The sequence below is a fragment of the Aethalodelphis obliquidens genome, unplaced genomic scaffold (assembly GCF_003676395.1).
Source record: "Aethalodelphis obliquidens isolate GAN/ISIS:26980383/991018 unplaced genomic scaffold, ASM367639v1 scaffold51, whole genome shotgun sequence".
In the NCBI taxonomy this organism is placed as follows: Eukaryota; Metazoa; Chordata; class Mammalia; order Artiodactyla; family Delphinidae; genus Aethalodelphis; species Aethalodelphis obliquidens.
The window spans coordinates 7,917,708-7,937,157 of NW_020837995.1; the positions used below are offsets into that span (position 1 = coordinate 7,917,708).

At 41.8% G+C, this 19,450-nt stretch overlaps 1 protein-coding gene across 5 annotated transcripts in view; it reads left to right on the forward strand.

The window, feature by feature from the left end:
- EIF2AK4 (eukaryotic translation initiation factor 2 alpha kinase 4) overlaps positions 1–19,450 on the forward strand; it is a 114,095-nt gene that overhangs the window by 32,960 nt on the left and 61,685 nt on the right. For 4 of the 5 annotated variants that reach the window (XM_027083854.1, XM_027083853.1, XM_027083855.1 and 1 more), the window contains 5 exons: positions 4,244–4,359; positions 7,482–7,639; positions 8,526–9,061; positions 15,145–15,251; positions 15,861–16,018. In XM_027083854.1, the coding sequence (XP_026939655.1) occupies positions 4,244–4,359; positions 7,482–7,639; positions 8,526–9,061; positions 15,145–15,251; positions 15,861–16,018 (1,075 nt within the window). The remainder of the gene's footprint in view (positions 1–4,243; positions 4,360–7,481; positions 7,640–8,525; positions 9,062–15,144; positions 15,252–15,860; positions 16,019–19,450) is intronic. The other variant, XM_027083857.1, reaches the window with a different exon arrangement.

Consider the following 19,450-nt stretch of genomic DNA (forward strand, 5'->3'; position numbering starts at 1 on the left):
TATAAGTGTTACCCAGCTGGGTTCTTGGACTCTTTAATCAATAGAAATTGATACGAGGCCAGATGAGAAATTCAGGCAAGGCTTTATTGGGACTCGTGCTATATAGCACATGGGAGCAAAAACAAATAACAGGTGCCCTTGCTCTGTCTCTGAGATGGGGGGGGGCAAGCTGGTGCCTTAAATGGGGTGAGGGTAGGGGCAGACCCCTGGGTTGGGCCGGAGGGGTGACCTGGGTGGTCGGCCCCACCCCCTTGGTGGTGCAGTGTGCAGGGTGCATGCTCAGTACCCAGCTTTGCTGCCAACACCTCAGAAGTGGCAGTTGGGTTTTTGGTCTTTTTGTATCTTGTTGTTCATAATTTGCCCCAAGGGGGCATGCACACAGTTATTTTTAGTCCCTTATAGGTTCTTTGTATTCTGTTGTTCTAGGAGACGTGTTTGTCCAGGTGAAAGCACTGCAGCAAAGGGTCCCAGGTCCCAGCCTGTCTCCTAAGTATAAGACATGGGCTGGGGAACCGCTGAAGTATTAAGGTTGTGGGTAGGGGAAGAGGGAATCCTTGATACATCTCTCCACACTTGTGAGCCTCCACTGTTCAGTCTCTCCAGTTGGCTCCATGGAGGCATATACTGGTTCACTTCAAATTAAGCAATGTCAGCGATTCTTACTAACTCTATGTCCACAGAGCTGCCTGGAGTTTCAAATTGGGGGACCAAGAGCTAGGGTTTTCTGTGGCATCTTGGTGAGTTAGGCAGGAAGGTGAGAGTACCCTAGCCCCCTGTGTCTCATCTGAGATCTCCCTTTTTCTGTCCCATCCCAACCATCTACACCATTGACCATGTTGGCAGAGCAGTCTTTTGGGTGGGAGTCTGATTCTCAAGTCCCTAGTAGACAAATTGCTTCCTCTTTTCTTGCTACTTGGCTTTTTAAAAAATCATATTTTCTTCTTGTTTGAGGTATCAAGGTCGTAGATGCCTAATTTAGTCTTCTAAAATTGACCTGTGTCTAATTATCTGTTCTTTATAAAACCCAGTTAATGTTATTTGGCAATTTTGTTTAAAACACCCTTTATCCTGTGTGTACTGCCACAGCTACTGGGAAAAACTGATAACATGGGTGATATTTCTAATGATATTGCAAACCCCCATGAACATTCCATAATCTAGAATTAATCATTGGCAATGACGGGACTTCCCTGGTAGTCCAGTGGTAAAGAATCCACCTTCCAATGCAGGGGATGCGGGTTCCATCCCTGGTTAGGGAACTAAGATCCCACATGCTGCGGGGCAACTAAGCCCACACACCACAGCTCCTGAGCCCGCACACCTCAACTAGAGAGCCCGCATGCCACAAACTACAGAGCCCACATGCCCTGGATCCTTTGCGCCACAACTAGAGAGAAGCCCATGTGCCGCAGCGAAAGACCCCGTGTGTAGCAACGAAAGACCCCGTGTGCCACAACTAAGACCCGACGCAGCCAAAAATAAATAATAAATAAATCTTTAAAAAAAAATCATTGGCAATGGCACCAGTGTTAATTGCTTCTAAATACCATTTGCTTGCATTGGGATGGCTATTTCTGCTGGAGTTTAGGAGCTGTTTTACTTATTAATGGATTAGGTTCCAGAAGGTTGTTCTGAACCCAATTCTGATGAGTCCAAAGTAGACAGTATGAGCCTCCAATATGTACACATTTTTGGGTGAAAACAGGAAACGTCAGTGACATTGGACTTCTTTGTTCCTTCTCTTCAGACTCTCTGTGATTTACTTTTTATCCTTCAGAATTGTTCCTGCTGTCAGTATATCCCATGTGGCATGTACCACATTTGTCCTTTTCTTGACACTTTCACTTTTAAAATGATCTCTGGGTTTGTTTTCAATCCTAATGATACATCTTTTCTTACTAGAACTCTTAACATTCTCATTGGGTTTGTACTTAACAGTCATGATGGGGTGATTGATAGTCTAAAATGCCTTAAAATCAAGCATTTACACACTGTACACTAAAGAACATAGAGGAGTTAGACTAAAATGACTATTAGCACCATCTGTTGGAGGGGGCAAAGCTCATGTAGAGGTGCTTCTGGATCATTTATTATATGTTAATAAGTCTAGCACATCATTTTAAACCCTCACTCTTATCCTTTTCTCTATAAATTTCAGTATGCCCAGGGTTGCACAAATAACTTGAGAAGTCAAAATTTAAACAGAGCTACAGTGTATTTAGTCATACCCTGGTATTTGGAATTTGTGGACACACATGTGGTATGAGAGACTCGAGTCATAACAGGTCTTGTCAGCAGTGTGGGCAGGTGTTGGTGGGGGAAGGTGTATAGGATTGAAGGTGATGAGACCAGTTAATAATGGGGTATTTCTTGTATCCAGGAGAAATTTGGTGATGTCCTGAACAGGGCAGGGGAATTGGAGAAGAGAGGCTGATACTTGGGGGTCAGTTAGATGCAGGAGATCTAGGAGCTCAGGGAGACATGCGCATTTTTGACTAGTGAGACAGAATGGATGACTATGCCACCAACCACAAAGAAAAAAGGAACCAAGGGGAAAAATCAGATTGAAAGTGGGTAGGAGGGAGGTGGCAGCTTTATTGACTTCGCAGTGCCATGAAGAGTAAATAGAAGGGGCAGACATGGAGACAGCAAGTGTAGAAGTTTGAAAATGAAAAACAAGACGGGGCATGGGATTGAGGGAGAGTAGAATGGACATGGGAAAGATACATAGGCTGAGGGAAGGAGCCGATATAGAGGAACAGATTGAACATACAGGAGAGAGGGACTAACTGATGGTGCAGGGTCCCAGAGGAGACTGTAGGGATGGAACTGAGGACAGGGCAGCTGTCCTTCCTCACAGTCCGGGAAAAAGAAAAAATGGGGCAGACGCCAAGTAACTTTCTAGGTGGACCCACAGAAAGTGTGGGCTTCACTGCTCATTTCTTCATGTTCTCAGTGAAAGTGGAGGTCAATATCATGCTCAGAGTGAGAGGGCTGCTTCCTAGAGATCAAAGCATTTCTTCCAAGTGTCCGATCCTGACCATCAAGAGCTCTCTCCCTTGCCTCATCCCTGCAAAGCTCTCCCAATTTACTCGTTGTATTTGCATTATAATCTAGCTTCCCAGCTATTGCTTCCCACTCAGAAAAAAAAGTAGAAAAAGGGAAAGAGAAGAAGAGGGGTTGGGCTTTGAGTGTTTTGAAGAAGTCGTGAAGGGGAAGAGCAGAGACCAGAAAGAGAATGAATGAGCATTCAATAGTGGGAAGCCCAGTTGGTGATCAGGAATTTGTAGTGCTCCAAGCCCGCCATTTTGCAGGTTTCTCCAGATGTGTGTGTGCACGAGATATGGGGTCAACATGGAATAGAGCTAAATCACTGCTGTAGAACTTCTGTGATGATGGAAATGTTCTCGATCAATGCTGCCCAATATGGTAGCCACTAGCCACTTGAGGCTGAGTACAAACATACCTCAGAGATGTTGTGGGAACAGACCACCACAATAAAGCAAGTCACATGAATTTTTGGTTTCCCAGTGCATATAAAAGTCATGCTTACACTATGCTGTGGTCTATTAAGTGTGCAATTGCATTATATTTTTAAAAAAACAATGTACATACCTTAATTTAAAAATACTTTTTTGTTGAAAAATGCTAATAAACAGCATCTGAGCCTTCAGTGAGTCGTAGTAGTAACTGATCACAGATCACCAAAGCAAATATAATAAAAATGAAAAAGTTTGAAATATTGCAAGAATTACCACAACGTGACACAGAGACATGAAGTAAGCAACTGCTGTTGGAAAAATGGAGCTGATAGACTTGCTTAATGCAAGGTTGCCGCAAACCTTCAATCTAAAAAAAAAAAAAAAAGCCACAGATGCTTTGAATTTCAATAAAGCCAAGTACAATAAAATGAGGTATCTCTGTACTTAAGTGTGCCTATTGCAGTTGAAGAACTGAATTTTTCATTTAATTGAGTTTGAATTGAGTTTAAGTAGCCACATGTGGCTAGTGGCTACCATACTGGGCAGCACAGGTGTAGAGCAGGGGTTTGTAGAGTTCATGTGGGGAAGACTCAATGGCGAGTGGGGGCTTGGACAGCTTTCCCATTAGCACCTTCAGCTCAGTTCCCAGCAGAGACAGATGTTGGACAGTGAGTGGGCTAGTAAGCAGGAAGAAATGGAGGGGCAAGAATTTCCTGTGTTAATCTTAAAGAAAAAAATCGTTGTCCAAATTTATTTTTAAGGCGAGAACGTCAGTATTCTGTGTGTAGTAGTGAAGATTCTCCTGGCTCTTGTGAAATCCTGTATTTCTCTATGGGTAGTCCTGATCAGCTCATGGTGCACAAAGGGAAATGTATTGGTGAGTAAACTAGCTAAACTCATTTAAATTATTCTAATGACGAAAGTTAATCATGAAGGAATGGGGTAGAATAGATGCCGCGTCGTCTACACCAGCGCGGTCCAAGGAAGACTCTTTAAGCTGATAGTCAACCTAGCTCCTGTTCCTGATGACTAGAAGAAGTCACTCAGGTTTCCCCTTCTGTAAAATGGAAATAAAAACCCAGGCTCTTGGCAATATCGTTAGCAGAAAGGTAATTTAAAATTTGCCGTCGTTAGAATTAGCCAAGCTTTTCAAAACCAAAATGGTTGAAATATTATGAATCAGTAGAATTTTGCATCTTGTGCATCTGTTGCTGATAAAATATGTGTAACAAGATGAGTTCTAATGCCTATGATCTTTAATGGTCAAGTCTCATTTTCTTAATTTGCTGTCCAGCTGCTTAGCGCTTTCCTGCTTGGCATACTGTACCAGACCAGGAAAACCACTTTATTTTCTATGTGTTTTATTTAGCAGTTCAGCCACCTTATTTAGCAGGTGGCTATTTGGAGTGAATCTCATTCAGCAATTTGCTATTTTAATTGTTTATATTAAGTTTTCAGTGTCTACTTCCTTTGCCCTAAATGTACATGATCTTTTATCAGTCATACAGATACAGCCACTAATTGGTGTAGGGATCACTTGCATATGGTGAATTTGACAGTTAAGTTCAGTTTTCAATCCCATGAGTATTCTTACCCGAGCTAACAGGTAGCTAAATTACCTGGATCAAGTTTGCTTTCTTTCGTTATCTTTTCCCTTCCTCTTTGAGGAGCTATAAATAAACAGGGGAGTTGCCCGGGAGAGGGCAGCAGGTGGAGGGAGAAGAAATCAAGCATCTGAAGAGTCTGTGATCTGGACACTCAACCTTGGCTGACTGAGGCTGCCTGGACCATGCAGGATTCCGTACATACGCAGAGCCTGCCCTGTTCAGACACAGCAACTGTTTGGGCAGGCTTAAGACCTTGATAGAGATGCTTGGCTTTGGTCCTGAGACTGTCCTTGACTCTGAGGCATTTCCGACTCATGAATTGGCAACATAAAACTCACAACTTTTAATAATCTGGGGAAATCAGGAAGGCAAATTAATCCAACTGCTTATTACCTTACCTTTGTCTCCTAGTCTCACTGGTACTCATTAGACAGATTCACCTTACTTAATACCCTCATGAGGAGACACTTTTGCAGCCTGAACTTTTTTTTTCTATAAAACCACCAAGTAAATTATTTATTTTGTTTTCTCATGACGGGTCTAGTTTTTAAAATATGTCCTGATTTTCTGAGAAATGTTTTTGTAACAGATCAATAAATTAACATTTGCTTTAAAGCTGTTGGAACTAGAGGGAATCAAGAACTTCCCTAGATATTATTCCTTATATATTACAGCATTATAGAGGCTTCTGTATAGATGATCATTGGTAGCACATAGTAGAGTATCAGTCTGAGCTCTTTTGGTAACATTTTCCTTCAGCCTCACTGCAGTGTGTTCTTTTGTCCCTTTTATTATCCCCATCACACAAAAGTGACAAAAGGAGGGTGGCAATAATAGAACTATAATACAAAATAAAAACCCAACCAGCAACTATGAAATACCCACTTAGTCCCAGTTGGGGAGATAAATATTGCAAGACATTGTGCCATATAGTTCACGAATTTAATTAGGCTTTATGTAAATCACATCACATTCCGTCCCATAAACGTTTACTATCGTGTGTCTCCAGCGTGTGCTGCATAGATCCAACATTCCATAGGTTGCTTCCTTTGATTGACACATTTTCAAACATTAGGTGTTTTTTTTTTTCCCCTTAGCTGAGAATGTCAGGAATTATGACTAGCATAACAGATCATTTTAAATAAAATCTCTTAAATGGTCAGCATTTCTATGAAGTAAAACTGCTTCTTTAGGTGAGTTAGTTCAGCCACATTTCTCCAAAGTATTTTTGCCAAGACCACTTTGTCTTATGTATACAGGTTACTTCACTTTTCATTATGCAGCTAATGTAGCATCATGGAGAACTATCAATATTATTTATATAGTAAGAGAAAAAGAATACGAGAAAAAGAAAAGAATATCAGTGGTTCTCAATTGGGGCGATTTTGTTCCCTAGGGGACATTAGGTGACATCTAGAGATATTTTTGATGATTAAAACTAGGGTAAGGGGTGCTACTGACATCTTGTGGATAGAGGCCAGGGATACTGCTGAATATCTTACAGTATACAAGTCAGCCCTCTTCAACAAAGGATTATCTGGTCCCAAATGTCAATAGTGCCCAGGGTGAGAAACCCTGTTATATATGCTACGATTTGGTAAATTAGGAAAAAAAAACGGGTAGAGGGAGCTAGAAGAGAAATAAAACGAAATGGTGATATTGTGGGTAATATTTTTCTCCACTTCCAATTTTTTGGTGATTTTCTATTATAGTCTTTAATAAAAATTAAGATTTTTGTAAGAAAATTTTTGGTGTTACAAAAATTGAGCTCTCTCAGGTATAGGTCGAAACCATATGCCTATCACTAAATGAATGTGTCTCTCTCACATGCTTCAAATTTAAACTGTCACGACTGGTTCCTTCCCTTGAAGCCATTGGCCAGTTTGTATTTACTGAGCATATTCACATTTTGTGTTTAGAAAATCATTGATGTATTCAAATTTCCAAGTTACTAAAACCTGTTCTCACTGTGTACACTCATCTGCATTGATGGAGCGTTCCTAGTTCCAAACACCTTCTATTACATTAGTTGGTATTTAGCAGCTGTGTGAGGGTTGCTCTACCACACCAGCAGGCGCGGTCATCAGAGGTGGACTGGTTATGAAAGTAACATCGTCAGTAACGGCTAGTAGAAGAAAACATTAGTCCGATACTAAGATCTCACTGTCGAATCTTGTCCCTTTGTAAAATTTAATATTTTAGAGTTCAGAGTATATTGTTAAATACCAAAACTTGGTTACAAAAGAGCATGTATTACATGAAATCACATTTTTCATAGTTAGTACGTGGTATCCATTGTTGAATGAATGATTGTCTATTCCCTCTTTTTTTTTTTAAATGCCCACAGAAAATGTACCAGTGAAATTTAATTATATTTTCTTTCAATGTGCAGGCAGTGATGAGCAGCTTGGAAAATTAGTTTACAATGCTTTGGAAACAGCCACTGGCGGCTTTGTCTTGTTGTATGAGTGGGTTCTTCAATGGCAGAAAAAAATGGGTCCATTCCTTACCAGTCAAGAAAAAGAGAAGATTGATAAGTGCAAAAAGCAGGTAGGCATCCAAGATGGCTCACTGAGCAAAAGGACTAATCTCGAGCTTAAGGCGATGACAAAACAAAATAGCTGTGCATTTCATTGGCCACCAAAGATGACCCAAAATGCTATGAGATCTGTTTAACCAGAGAGGGTGGTGGAAGACCATAAGTTTTCTCAGCCCCTGCTGCCTCTTTCAGAACTTTCACAACATGGTCAAAACTTTTGCAGCTGCTTCTCAACCTCCTTTCTCAGCCCTTATTATTCCATTAATAGCTGTCTCTCCAACTGGGATTAAAGAGTACTTCATAACTGTGCTATTTGCAATCATCTGCATTTTCTCAGTTTTTTGAAATACTGCCTCACAACTGAATTTTTGGGGACTGGAGAATTTTATAGTTCTTTATAATACTGAGCTTAAGGAGAACATTTAATATTGCATATTGCAGTGTTACATAATAAAGGTTATAAAATAGTAGGTAAAGCATTGTGTTTGGAAATGTATGTGTATTTATGACAAAAAAAAAAAACCCTGGAAGTAAAGACACTGCAATCTTAACAGTTGTCTTTGGGTAGTGACCATAAAGATAAATTGTGGGGTTTTTCTTTTGTATTAGTACTTATTAAAATTTTGACAGTGAATCTTTATAATCAGGAAAACTTATTTTTAAATTAATGTTTCTTTTTTCTGGTGGCCATATCGCAAAAGAAGTTGCTTTTGAAACTTGTCCATCTTTATGAACTTGTAGGTTGACCATGTGGTTTAGGAGAGGACTCAGTTCAGGGCATATTCCTTCTCCTCTCCTTTGAAAGTGCATTTTCTATTAAATATTTCACTTCTAAAGTGAAACACTAGTTAATGCCTACCAACCCAGTTATCACCTTACTGGTTTTTTCCATACCAGATTCAAGGGGCAGAAACGGAATTCAACTCACTGGTAAAATTGAGCCATCCAAACGTAGTTCGCTACTTTGCAATGAATCTCAAAGAGCACGACGATTCCATTGTGGTGGACATTTTAGTGGAGCACACTAATGGGGTCTCCCTCTCGGCCCACCTAAGCCACTCGGGCCCTGTCCCCGGGCATCAGCTTCGCAGGTACGCGACTCAGCTCTTGTCAGGCCTTGATTATTTGCACAGCAATTCCGTGGTGCACAAGGTTCTGAGTGCATCGAATGTCTTAGTGGATGCAGAGGGCACCATCAAGATTACAGACTACAGCATTTCTAAGCGCCTAGCAGACATTTGCAAGGAGGACGTGTTTGAGCAAACGCGGGTTCGTTTTAGTGACAGTGCCCTACCTTATAAAACGGGGAAGAAAGGGGATGTTTGGCGTCTTGGCCTTCTGCTGCTCTCCCTCAGCCAAGGACAGGAGTGTGAAGAGTACCCTGTGACCATCCCTAGTGACTTACCAGCTGACTTTCAAGATTTTCTAAAGAAGTGAGTATCATTGAGATTTCTCTCTAATTGCACTTTACTCCTATACTTTTGGTTGTGCTTGAATGTGCTAAACGTCTAAGTCATGTGTATAAGCTGAAAAGTGAACAGTATTAGAGTTAATTCTTTGTTCTCCCAATCCTTTCCCACCCACATATGTTCTGTTTTCTCACTTATATTTATCATTCCCATAACTCCTACATTCTTCTAAATTCACTTGGGCTCTTAATAGTAGGTTTTCAAACTACTTTTTGGGGACTGCCTGTTATATCCTAGGAAGTCAATAGGGATTGCTAGGAGGAGAAATGCCCCAGGTATTCCAAATGGAATACCTCTCTGTCCACCTTTGCTGCTGGTTCCTAAGGGGTCAAAGACAAGGCCTCCCATTTAGAAAACAGCTTAAGGGGCATTAATGTGAGCAGTAGGGAGCGGCTGTAAATGAAGTTGAAGCTTCGCTCACTCGCCCTCTGTTCACCTCCTGCTGTGTGGCCGAGTTCCTAACAGGCCACAGACAGGTACCAGGGGTTGGGGACTCCTGGCTTGTGGGATCTTAGTTCTCCAACCAGGGATTGAACCCGGGCCCTCAGCAGTAGAAGTGTGGAGTCCTAACCAATGGACTGCCAGGGAATTCCCTGATTTCGTTCTTCAAAATGTCACCTTTAGCTTTCTGCCCTTCCTCATTGGTCAAGAATAACTTAGTAGAGGTTAGCAATAGCATTATGTATTTTCACATACAACACTGCAAACTTTAAGTAGAACCTATCTTTTCACATTTAACAGTAAAAGGAAGGACTCAGTAGGTAAAACTTTCCTAGTTTTCCTCTTAGAGAAAAACTCTGTGCTATCAGTTTTTTTTTTAATTTATTTATTTTATTATTTTATTTTATTTATTTATTTTTGGCTGCGTTGGGTCTTCGTTGCTGCGCACGGGCTTTTCTCTGGTTGCGGCGAGCGGAGGCTACTCTTCATTGCGGTGCGCAGACTTCTCACGGTGGTGGCTTCTCTTGTTGCAGAGCACGGGCTCTAGGTACACGGGCTTCAGTAGTTGTGGCACGTGGGCTCAGTAGTTGTGGCGCACGGGCTCTAGAGCGCAGGCTCAGTAGTTGTGGCACATGGGCTTAGTCGCTCCGCGGCATGTGGGATCGTCCCGGACCAGGGATCGAACCTGTGTCCCCTGCATTGGCAGGCGGATTCTTAACCGCTGCGCCACCAGGGAAGCCCACTCTGTCAGTTTTGAACTTGAGATCAGCACTATTTCTTATTCTGTTAATAACATGGTTGCCTTTAGATTGATTAGTATGTTTCTTTCTTCATAGAGTTTGATAGACTGTGCTTGGTTTAGAAGCAGCTGTACAGGATTGTTTTACTACCTTTGCTGTCCAGCCCCAGTTAACAAAGGAAAAAAAAAATCATTCCCAGACAAGTATAGCAGCATTTCATTTGCAGTTATATTTTTACTTATTGGTGAGCATCCTTTGGAGAAAGGTTTTGTTTCACATCAGTCTCTGTGATGGAAAAGAGCCCAGACTCAGAGCCAGACAGCTGGGTTCATATCCCACCTTTATCCCTTCTGGCGAGTGACTTAAACTCCCTACCCTGAGTTTCCTCCTCTGAAAAATGGGGATAACAGCAGAGTTGTCTCTTGTTATATTAATGAGGTGGATTTGGAAAGTACCTAAGGATGGGGCTGGTTGCCAGGAGAACCAACTACGTGATTAAGGGGTTTGGAACTGTCAGTCGCACCCCCATCCTCTGTGGAGAGGGGAGGGGCTGAAGGTTGAATGATCACCAGTGGCCAGTGAGTTAATCAATCATGCCTTTGTAGTGAAGCCTCCATTAAAAGCCAAACAGGACAGGGTTCAGAGAGCTTCCGGGCTGGTGAACACACAGAGGTGTTGGGTAGGTGGCGGCCCGGAGAGGGCAAGGAAGCTCCAAGGCTCTTCCCACACACCCCTATGCATCTCTTCCGTCTGGCTGTTTCTGAGTTATAGCCCTTTACATTAAGCTGGTAACCTAGTGAGTAAAATGTTTCTGAGTTCTATGAGCTGCTCTAGCAAATTAATTGAACCCAGGGAGAAGGTCGTTGGAATCCGGTCACGGCCTGGGCTTGCTATTGGTGTCCCAAGTGGGGATGGGGAGGGCAGTCTCATAAGACTGAGCCCTTAACCTGTGTGATCTGATGCTCTCTCCAGGTAGATAGTGTCACAATTGAGTTGAACATACGACACCCAACTGGTGTTGGGGAATTGCCTGTTGGTGTGGAGAAACAGCCCCTCCCCTCAGTAGAATTGGGTGCAGAGCCTTGTCTGTGGTCAAATGAAAAAAGCAAGTTGAAGAATAATATGTACAGGATGATGTCATTTTTAAAAAATCAGTATCCACAAATTAAAACTTCATCTTTTGCTTGGACGTTTGTCCAAGACTTTATCCTTACCAGTAGTGTTTTAATATTTGGAAGGAGAAAGTATTCATGTGTTACTGATGTAATTAAAAATTAATTTAAAAAATGGTTATGAAGAACCTAGGGGCAGGACAGGAATAAAGACACAGATGTAGAGAATGGACTTGAGGACATGGGGAGGTGGAAGGGTAAGCTGGGGCGAAGTGAGAGAGTGGCATGAACATATATACACTACCAGATGTAAAATAGATAGCTAGTGGGAAGCAGCCGCATAGCACAGGGAGATCAGCTCTGTGCTTTGTGACCACCTAGCGGGGTGGGATAGGGAGGGTGGGAGGGAGGTGCAAGAGGGAGGAGATATGGGGATATATGTATATGTATAGCTGATTCACTTTGTTTGCTCTTTAGTTCTTCTAGGCCCTTGTTAAACGTTTCTTGTATATTGTCCATTCTATTTCCAAAATTTTGGATCATCTTTACTATCATTACTCTGAATTCTTTTTCAGGTAGACTGCCTATTTCCTCTTCATTTGTTAGGTCTGGTGGGTTTTTATCTTGCTCCTTCATCTCTGTGTGTTTTTCTGTCTTCTCATGTTGCTCAACTTACTGTGTTTGGGGTCTCCTTTTCGCAAGCTGCAGGTTCATAGTTCCCATTGTTTTTGGTGTCTGTCCCCAGTGGCTAAGGTTGGTTCAGTGGGTTGTGTAGGCTTCCTGGTGAAGGGGACTAGTGCCTGTGTTCTGGTGGATGAGGCTGGATCTTGTCTTTCTGGTGGGCAGGTCCACGTCTGTTGGTGTGTTTTGGGGTGTCTGTGGCTTTATTATGATTTTAGGCAGCCTCTCTGCTAATGGATGGGGCTGTATTCCTGTCTTGCTAGTTGTTTGGCATAGGGTGTCCAGCACTGTAGCTTGCTGGTCGTTGAGTGAAGCTGGGTCTTGGTGTTGAGGTGGAGATCTCTACGAGATTTTCGCCTTTTGATATTACGTGGAGCTGGGAGGTCTCTTGTGGACCAGTGTCCTGAAGTTGGCTCTCCCACCTCAGAGGCACAGCACTGACTCCTGGCTGGAGCGCCAAGAGCCTTTCATCCACACAGCTCAGAATAAAAGAGAGAAAAAATAGAAAGAAAGAGGATAAAATAAAATAGAGTAAAATAAAATAAAGTTATTAAAATAAAAAATAAGAAAAAAAATTTAAAAGGTAAAAAAAAAACAGATGGACAGACCCCTAGGACAAATGGTGAAAGCAAAGCTATACAGACAAAATCACACACAGAAGCATACACATACACACTCACGAAAAGAGAAAAAGGGGAAAAAATAATATATCTTTGCTCCCAAAGTCCACCTCCTCAATTTGGGATGATTCGTTGTCTATTCAGGTATTCCACAGATGCGGGTATATCAGGTTGACTGTGGAGATTTAATCCGCTGCTCCCAAGGCTGCTGGGAGAGATTTCCCTTTCTCTTCTTTGTTCGAACAGCTCCTGGGATTCAGGTTTGGATTTGCACCCGCCTCTGCGTGTAGGTCGCCTGAGGGCGTCTGTTCTTCGCTCAGACAGGACGGGGTTAAAGGAGCAGCTGCTTCGGGGGCTCTGGCTCACTCAGGCCGGAGGGGAGGGAGGGGCACGGAGTGCGGGGCGAGCCTTCGGCAGAGGCCGGCGTGCGTTCTCCCGGGGAATTTGTGTCTGGATCCTGGGACCCTGGCTGTGGTGGGCTGCACAGGCTCCCCGGAAGAGGTGTGTGGATAGTGACCTGTGCTCGCACACAGGCTTCTTGGTGGCAGCAGCAGCAGCCTTAGCGTCTCATGCCCGTCTCTGGGGTCCGCGCTGTTAGCTGTGGCTTGCACCCGTCTCTGGAACTCCTTTAAGCAGCGCTCTTAATCCCCTCTCCTCGCGCACCAGGAAACAAAGAGGCAAGAAAAAGTCTCTTGCCTCTTCGGCAGATGCAGACTTTTTCCCGGACTTCCTCCCGTCTAGCCGTGGCGCACTAGCCCCGTTCAGGCTGTGTTCACGCCGCCAACCCCAGTCCTCTCGCAGTGATCCGATCGAAGCCGGAGCCTTAGCTCCCAGCCCCGCCCGCCCCGGCGGGTGAGCAGACAAGCCTCTCGGGCTGGTGAGTGCTGGTTGGCACCGATCCTCTGTGTGGGAATCTCTCTGCTTTGCCCTCCGCATCCCTGTTGCTGCGCTCTCCTCCGTGGCTCCGAAGCTTCCCCCCCGCCACCCGCAGTCTCCGCCCGCGAAGGGTCTTCTAGTGTGTGGAAACCTTTCCTCCTTCACAGCTCCCTCTCACTGGTGCAGGTCCCGTCCCTATTCTTTTGTCTCTGTTTTTACTTTTTTCTTTGGCCCTACCCAGGTACGTGGGGAGTTTCTTGCCTTTTGGGAGGTCTGAGGTCTTCTGCCAGCGTTCAGTAGGTGTTCTGTAGGAGTTGTTCCACGTGTAGATGTATTTCTGATGTATCTCCGGGGAGGAAGGTGGTCTCCGCGTCTTACTCTTCCTCCATCTTGAAGCTCCTCCCTCACTTTGTTATAAAGCAGAAACTAACACACCATTGTAAAGCAATTATACTCCAATAAAGATGTTAAAATAAATAAAAATTAATTTAAATTTAGGGGAAAATACAGTATCTTATACAAATGCTTTTATTGCAGTCTTTTCTTGCGCTCTCAAAGTATGAAATTAGGAGTGCTTTACTTTTTAGCGTTGTGACATGAAAAAATTAAATGTTACCCTTTATGATACTTGCTGTCACCAATGTATAGGTGTAGATTTAAGTCCATAATTCACAGTGATGGTTGATTGTTTTAAATACCTTTTTATAATTACGGTCAGGTGCTACTTGGGTCATTGTTATGAAAGCCAACTAGCTTATTAGATTAGTTAGAACAGTGATTCTCAGACTTTCTTCTGTATTGAAACCACCTGGAGAGCTTGGTAAAGCACAGATTACTGCAAAAACCCCCAGAGTTGCTGATTTACTAGGACTGGGGTGGAGAATTTGTATTTCTAACAAATTCCCAGGTGATACTGATGCTGCTGGTCGGGGACCCCACTTTGAAAAACACTGGGTTAAAGGTATGGCTTGTTTTCATTCATTAAACAAATTGTTTGTTAGAACATTAAACAGAAAGTTAGTAGGCTCAAGGAATGATAATTAAAAGAAACTAGGTGATAAAATGTGGGGCTTTTAAAAGGTTGTTCTTAATTGTTCCCAACATACTTCAAACTGTGATGAGCAGGCTTCATCTGAAGTTTATCATAATGGGCCCCAGCCCTGCATCAGCTATCTAATTTGCTTTTCCTTTGGGAACTTTTATTTATGACTGTTCCCCAGAAACGCTTAGCTTAGCATGGCAATTCATTAAGCTGTTAGTGGGAGTGAAAATTCATGACCTACTTGTGCTGTCTTATCCTAGACTTTTAAAAATATTGTTCTGTGAGCATCAGTCTTCTTGCCTCTAGAGACTGTACTTTTTTTTATTAATTCCCCCACTTATATGCAGCCTGGTGCTCAGCATGTAAATCCTGCAAGAAGGTTTATTAAATTCACTTATGAGCACATTTTGGCCCATAGTAACATGAATTCTCTAATGTGTATCTTTTAAAAATAAACCCATAGTTAAAAGCCTTGGATTAATTAGTTTAGCATTTATTTTGTGCATCACTGAGATTCTTTTTTCCTCTCACTGAGGTGTGTCTGCTTAGATGACAAGGAAAGATGGAGTCCTCAGCAGTTGTTAAAACACAGCTTTATAAATCCTCAGCCAAAAATACCTTCACTGGAACAAAGTCCCGAAGGTGAGTCTGTTACCGTTCTTTTCTGATAGCCTATTTAACATAAATTATTTTGAAGGTATACGTAAACTTAAGACTGGAAAGGACTGCATGGATCATTTATTTTATCTGTTTTATGCTGAGCTATACATAAATCCATTCATTCAGTGTGTCCTGTATACGTGGAAGTGTTTTGCCATCCTGGTTTTTCCCGCCTCTTCTGATGGAGTGTCTGGTGGTGGAGCCTCTTAGTGTGGGGTCACCCTTATCATCATGTCACCCTTATTACTGCCTTGGAACTAGATTTCCCTGCTGTTACTCAAGTAGCAGATGCAGGAGCCTCAACAGAGACCGGGATGATCAAGAGACCTGGGTTTGGCTTCTGGCTCTGTCGTTCAGTCATTTCTTTACTCTCAGTTACCCCTACCTGTAAACGTGGGCTAACTGTATATTTCTACCTACTTTAAGGAGGACAGGGTGAGGAAAGTATTAAAGAGTCTGCCAGGTAAGAGGTACTTTTTAAAACTCCCTGGTTGGGGCCCTTTCCTCCCGTGCTTGCATGGTCATTGGATGTTGCCGCTCTTCCTCTATTTTTAAAGCCTCAGTTGCCTCTTACCTTTTGTTTTATCTCAGATTCTGGAGGACAAGATTACGTGGAAACTGTTATTCCCAGCAACCAGCTACCCAGTGCTGCGTTCTTCAGTGAGACACAGAGACAATTTTCCCGCTACTTCATTGAGTTTGAAGAATTACAGCTTCTTGGCAAAGGAGCTTTTGGAGCTGTCATCAAGGTGCGATACATAGTTGTCGCCAGTCCCTTTTAAAGCTCTTTCCCTGTTCCATTTCTGCATACTTAAGGACTTCTGTTTTGAGAGTAGGGAGGGAAGTGAATATGACCATTTGAAACAATAATCTTCCCCTTCGTGCAGTTAAAGGCTTTATTTAAAGTTACACTAGACACATTAAGAACACATCATTCCTCTTCCCTTGCTTGATGTAGTGCGTTAACGTGAAAACCACATGATTATAACTGCACTTCACGTTGAATTAAGACCTCTGCATGAAGAACCTTTTTGTGTGCTTTGGTTTAGAAAGAAAATTGGTCTCTTTTTCTCTCATTTGCTTTTACAATTGCTGTAGCTAAGAGGGTTACAGGGTTAGAAAAGAGGTGGAATTCAAACTGAGAAATGGCCCCAGATGGTCTTGATGGCTTTTATTATCGAACTATTACTGAGCTGGAAAACTAGTGATGTGTTATTTTTTTGTTGTTGTTTGTTTCTTTGTAAGGATTTTTTAAAAAAAATTTTTAACATCTTTATTGGAGTATAACTGCTTTACAATGGTGTGTTAGTTTCTGCTTTATAACAGAGTGAATCAGTTATACATATACATATATCCCCATATCTCTTCCCTCTTGCATCTCCCTCCCTCCCACCCTCTCTATCCCACCCCTCTAGGTGGTCACAAAGCACCGAACTGATCTCCCTGTGCTATGCGGCTGCTTCCCACTAGCTATCTATTTTACATTTGGTAGTGTATATATGTCCATGCCACTCTCTCACTTTGTCCCATCTTACCCTTCCCCGTCCCCGTATCCTCAAGTCCATTCTCTAGTAGGTCTGCGTCTTTATTCCCGTCTTGCCCCTAGGTTCTTCATGACCATTTTTTTTTGTTTTTTAGATTCCATATATATGTGTTAGCATACAGTATTTGCTTTTCTCTTTCTGACTTACTTCACTCTGTATGACAGACTATAGGTCCATCCACCTCACTACAAATAACTCAATTTCGTTTCTTTTTATGGCTGAGTAATATTCCATTGTATAAATGTGCCACATCTTTTTTATCCATTCATCTGTTGATGGACACTTAGGTTGCTTCCATGCCCTGGCTATTGTAAATAGAGCTGCGATGAACATTGTGGTACATGACTCTTTATGAATTATAGTTTTCTCAGGGTATATGCCCAGTAGTGGGATTGCTGGGTCGTATGGTAGTTCTAATTTTAGTTTTTAAGGAACCTCCATACTGTTCTCCATAGTGGCTGTATCAGTTTACATTCCCACCAAGTGTGCAAGAGGGTTCCCTTTTCCCCACACCCTCTCCAGCATTTACTGTGTGTAGATTTTTTCATGATAGCCATTCTGACTGGTGTGAGATGATATCTCATTGTAGTTTTGATTTGCATTTTTCTAATGGTTAATGATGTTGAGCATCCTTTCATGTGTTTGTTGGCAGTCTGTATATCTTCTTTGGAGAAATGTCTATTTAGGTCTTCTGCCCATTTTTGGGTTGGGTTGTTTGTTTTTTTGGTATTGAGCTGCATGAGCTGCTTGTAAATTTTGGAGATTAATCCTTTGTCAGTTGCTTCATTTGCAAATATTTTCTCCCATTCTGAGGGTTGTCTTTTTGTCTTGTTTATGATTTCCTTTGTTGTGCAAAAGCTATTAAGTTTCATGAGGTCCCATTTGTTAATTTTTGTTTTTATTTCCATTTCTCTAGGAGATGGGTCAAAAAGGATCTTGCTGTGATTTATGTCATAGAGTGTTCTGCCTATGTTTTCCTCTAAGAGTTTGATATTGTCTGGCCTTACATTTAGGTTTTTAATCCATTTTGAGTTTATTTTTGTGTATGGTGTTAGGGAGTATTCTAATTTCATTCGTTTACATGTAGCTGTCCAGTTTTCCCAGCACCACTTATTGAAGAGGCTGTCTTTTCTCCACTGTATATTCTTGCCTCCTTTATCAAAGATAAGGTGACCGTATGTGCGTGGGTTTATCTCTGGGCTTTCTATCCTGTTCCATTGATCTATATTTCTATTTTTGTGCCAGTACCATACTGTCTTGATTTCTGTAGCTTTGTAGTATAGTCTGAAGTCCGGGAGCCTGATTCCTCCAGCTCTGTTTTTCTTTCTCAAGATTGCTTTGGCTATTTGGAGTCCTTTGTGTTTCCATACAAATTGTGAAATTTTTTGTTCTAGTTTTGTGGAAAATGCCATTGGTAGTTTGATAGGGATTGCATTGAATCTGTAGATTGCTTTGGGTAGTATAGTCATTTTCACAATGTTGATTCTTCCAATCCAAGAACATGGCATATCTCTCCATCTATTTGTATCATCTTTAATTTCTTTCATCAGTCTCTTATAATTTTCTGCATACAAGTCTTTTGTCTCCTTAAGTAGGTTTATTCCTAGATATTTTATTCTTTTTGTTGCAATGGTAAATGGGAATGTTTTCTTAATTTCTCTTTCAGATTTTTCATCATTAGTGTATAGGAATGCAAGAGGTTTCTGTGCATTAAGTTTGTATCCTGCAACTTTACCAAATTCATTGATTAGCTCTAGTAGATTTCTGGTAGCATCTTTAGGATTCTCTATGTATAGGATCATGTCATCTGCAAACAGTGACAGCTTTACTTCTTTTCTGATTTGGATTCCTTTTATTTCTTTTTCTTCTCTGATCGCCATGGCTAAAACTTCCAAAACTATGTTGAATAATAGTGGTGACAGTGGGCAACCTTGTCTTTTTCCTGATCCTAGTGGAAATGGTTTGTTTTTCACCATTGAGAATGATATTGGCTGTGGGTTTGTCATATATGGCCTTTATTATGTTGAGAAAAGTTCCCTCTATGCCTACTTTCTAGAGGGTTTTTATCATAAATGGGTGCTGAATTTTGTCGAAAGCTTTCTCTGCATCTATTGAGATGATCATATGGTTTTTCTCCTTCCATTTGTTAATACAGTGTATCCCATTGATTGATTTGTGTATACTGAAGAATCCTTACATTCCTGGGATAAACCCGACTTGACCATGGTGTAGGATCCTTTTAATGTGCTGTTGGATTCTGTTTGCTAGTATTTTGTTGAGGATTTTTGCATCTATGTTCATCAGTGATATTGTCCTGTAGTTTTCTTTCTTTGTGACATCTTTGACTGGTTTTGGTATCAGGGTGCTGGTGGCCTCATAGAATGAGTTTGGGAGTGTTCCTCCCTCTGCTGTATTTTGGAAGAGTTTGAGAAGGATAGGTGTTAGCTCTTCTCTAAATGTTTGATAGAATTCGCCTTTGAAGGCATCTGGTCCTAGGCTTTTGTTTGTTGGAAGATTTTGAATCACAGTTTCAATTTCAGTGCTTGTGATTGGTCTGTTCATATTTTCTGTTTCTTCCTGGTTCAGTCTCGGAAGGTTGTGCATTTCTAAGAATTTGTCCGTTTCTTCCAGGTTGTC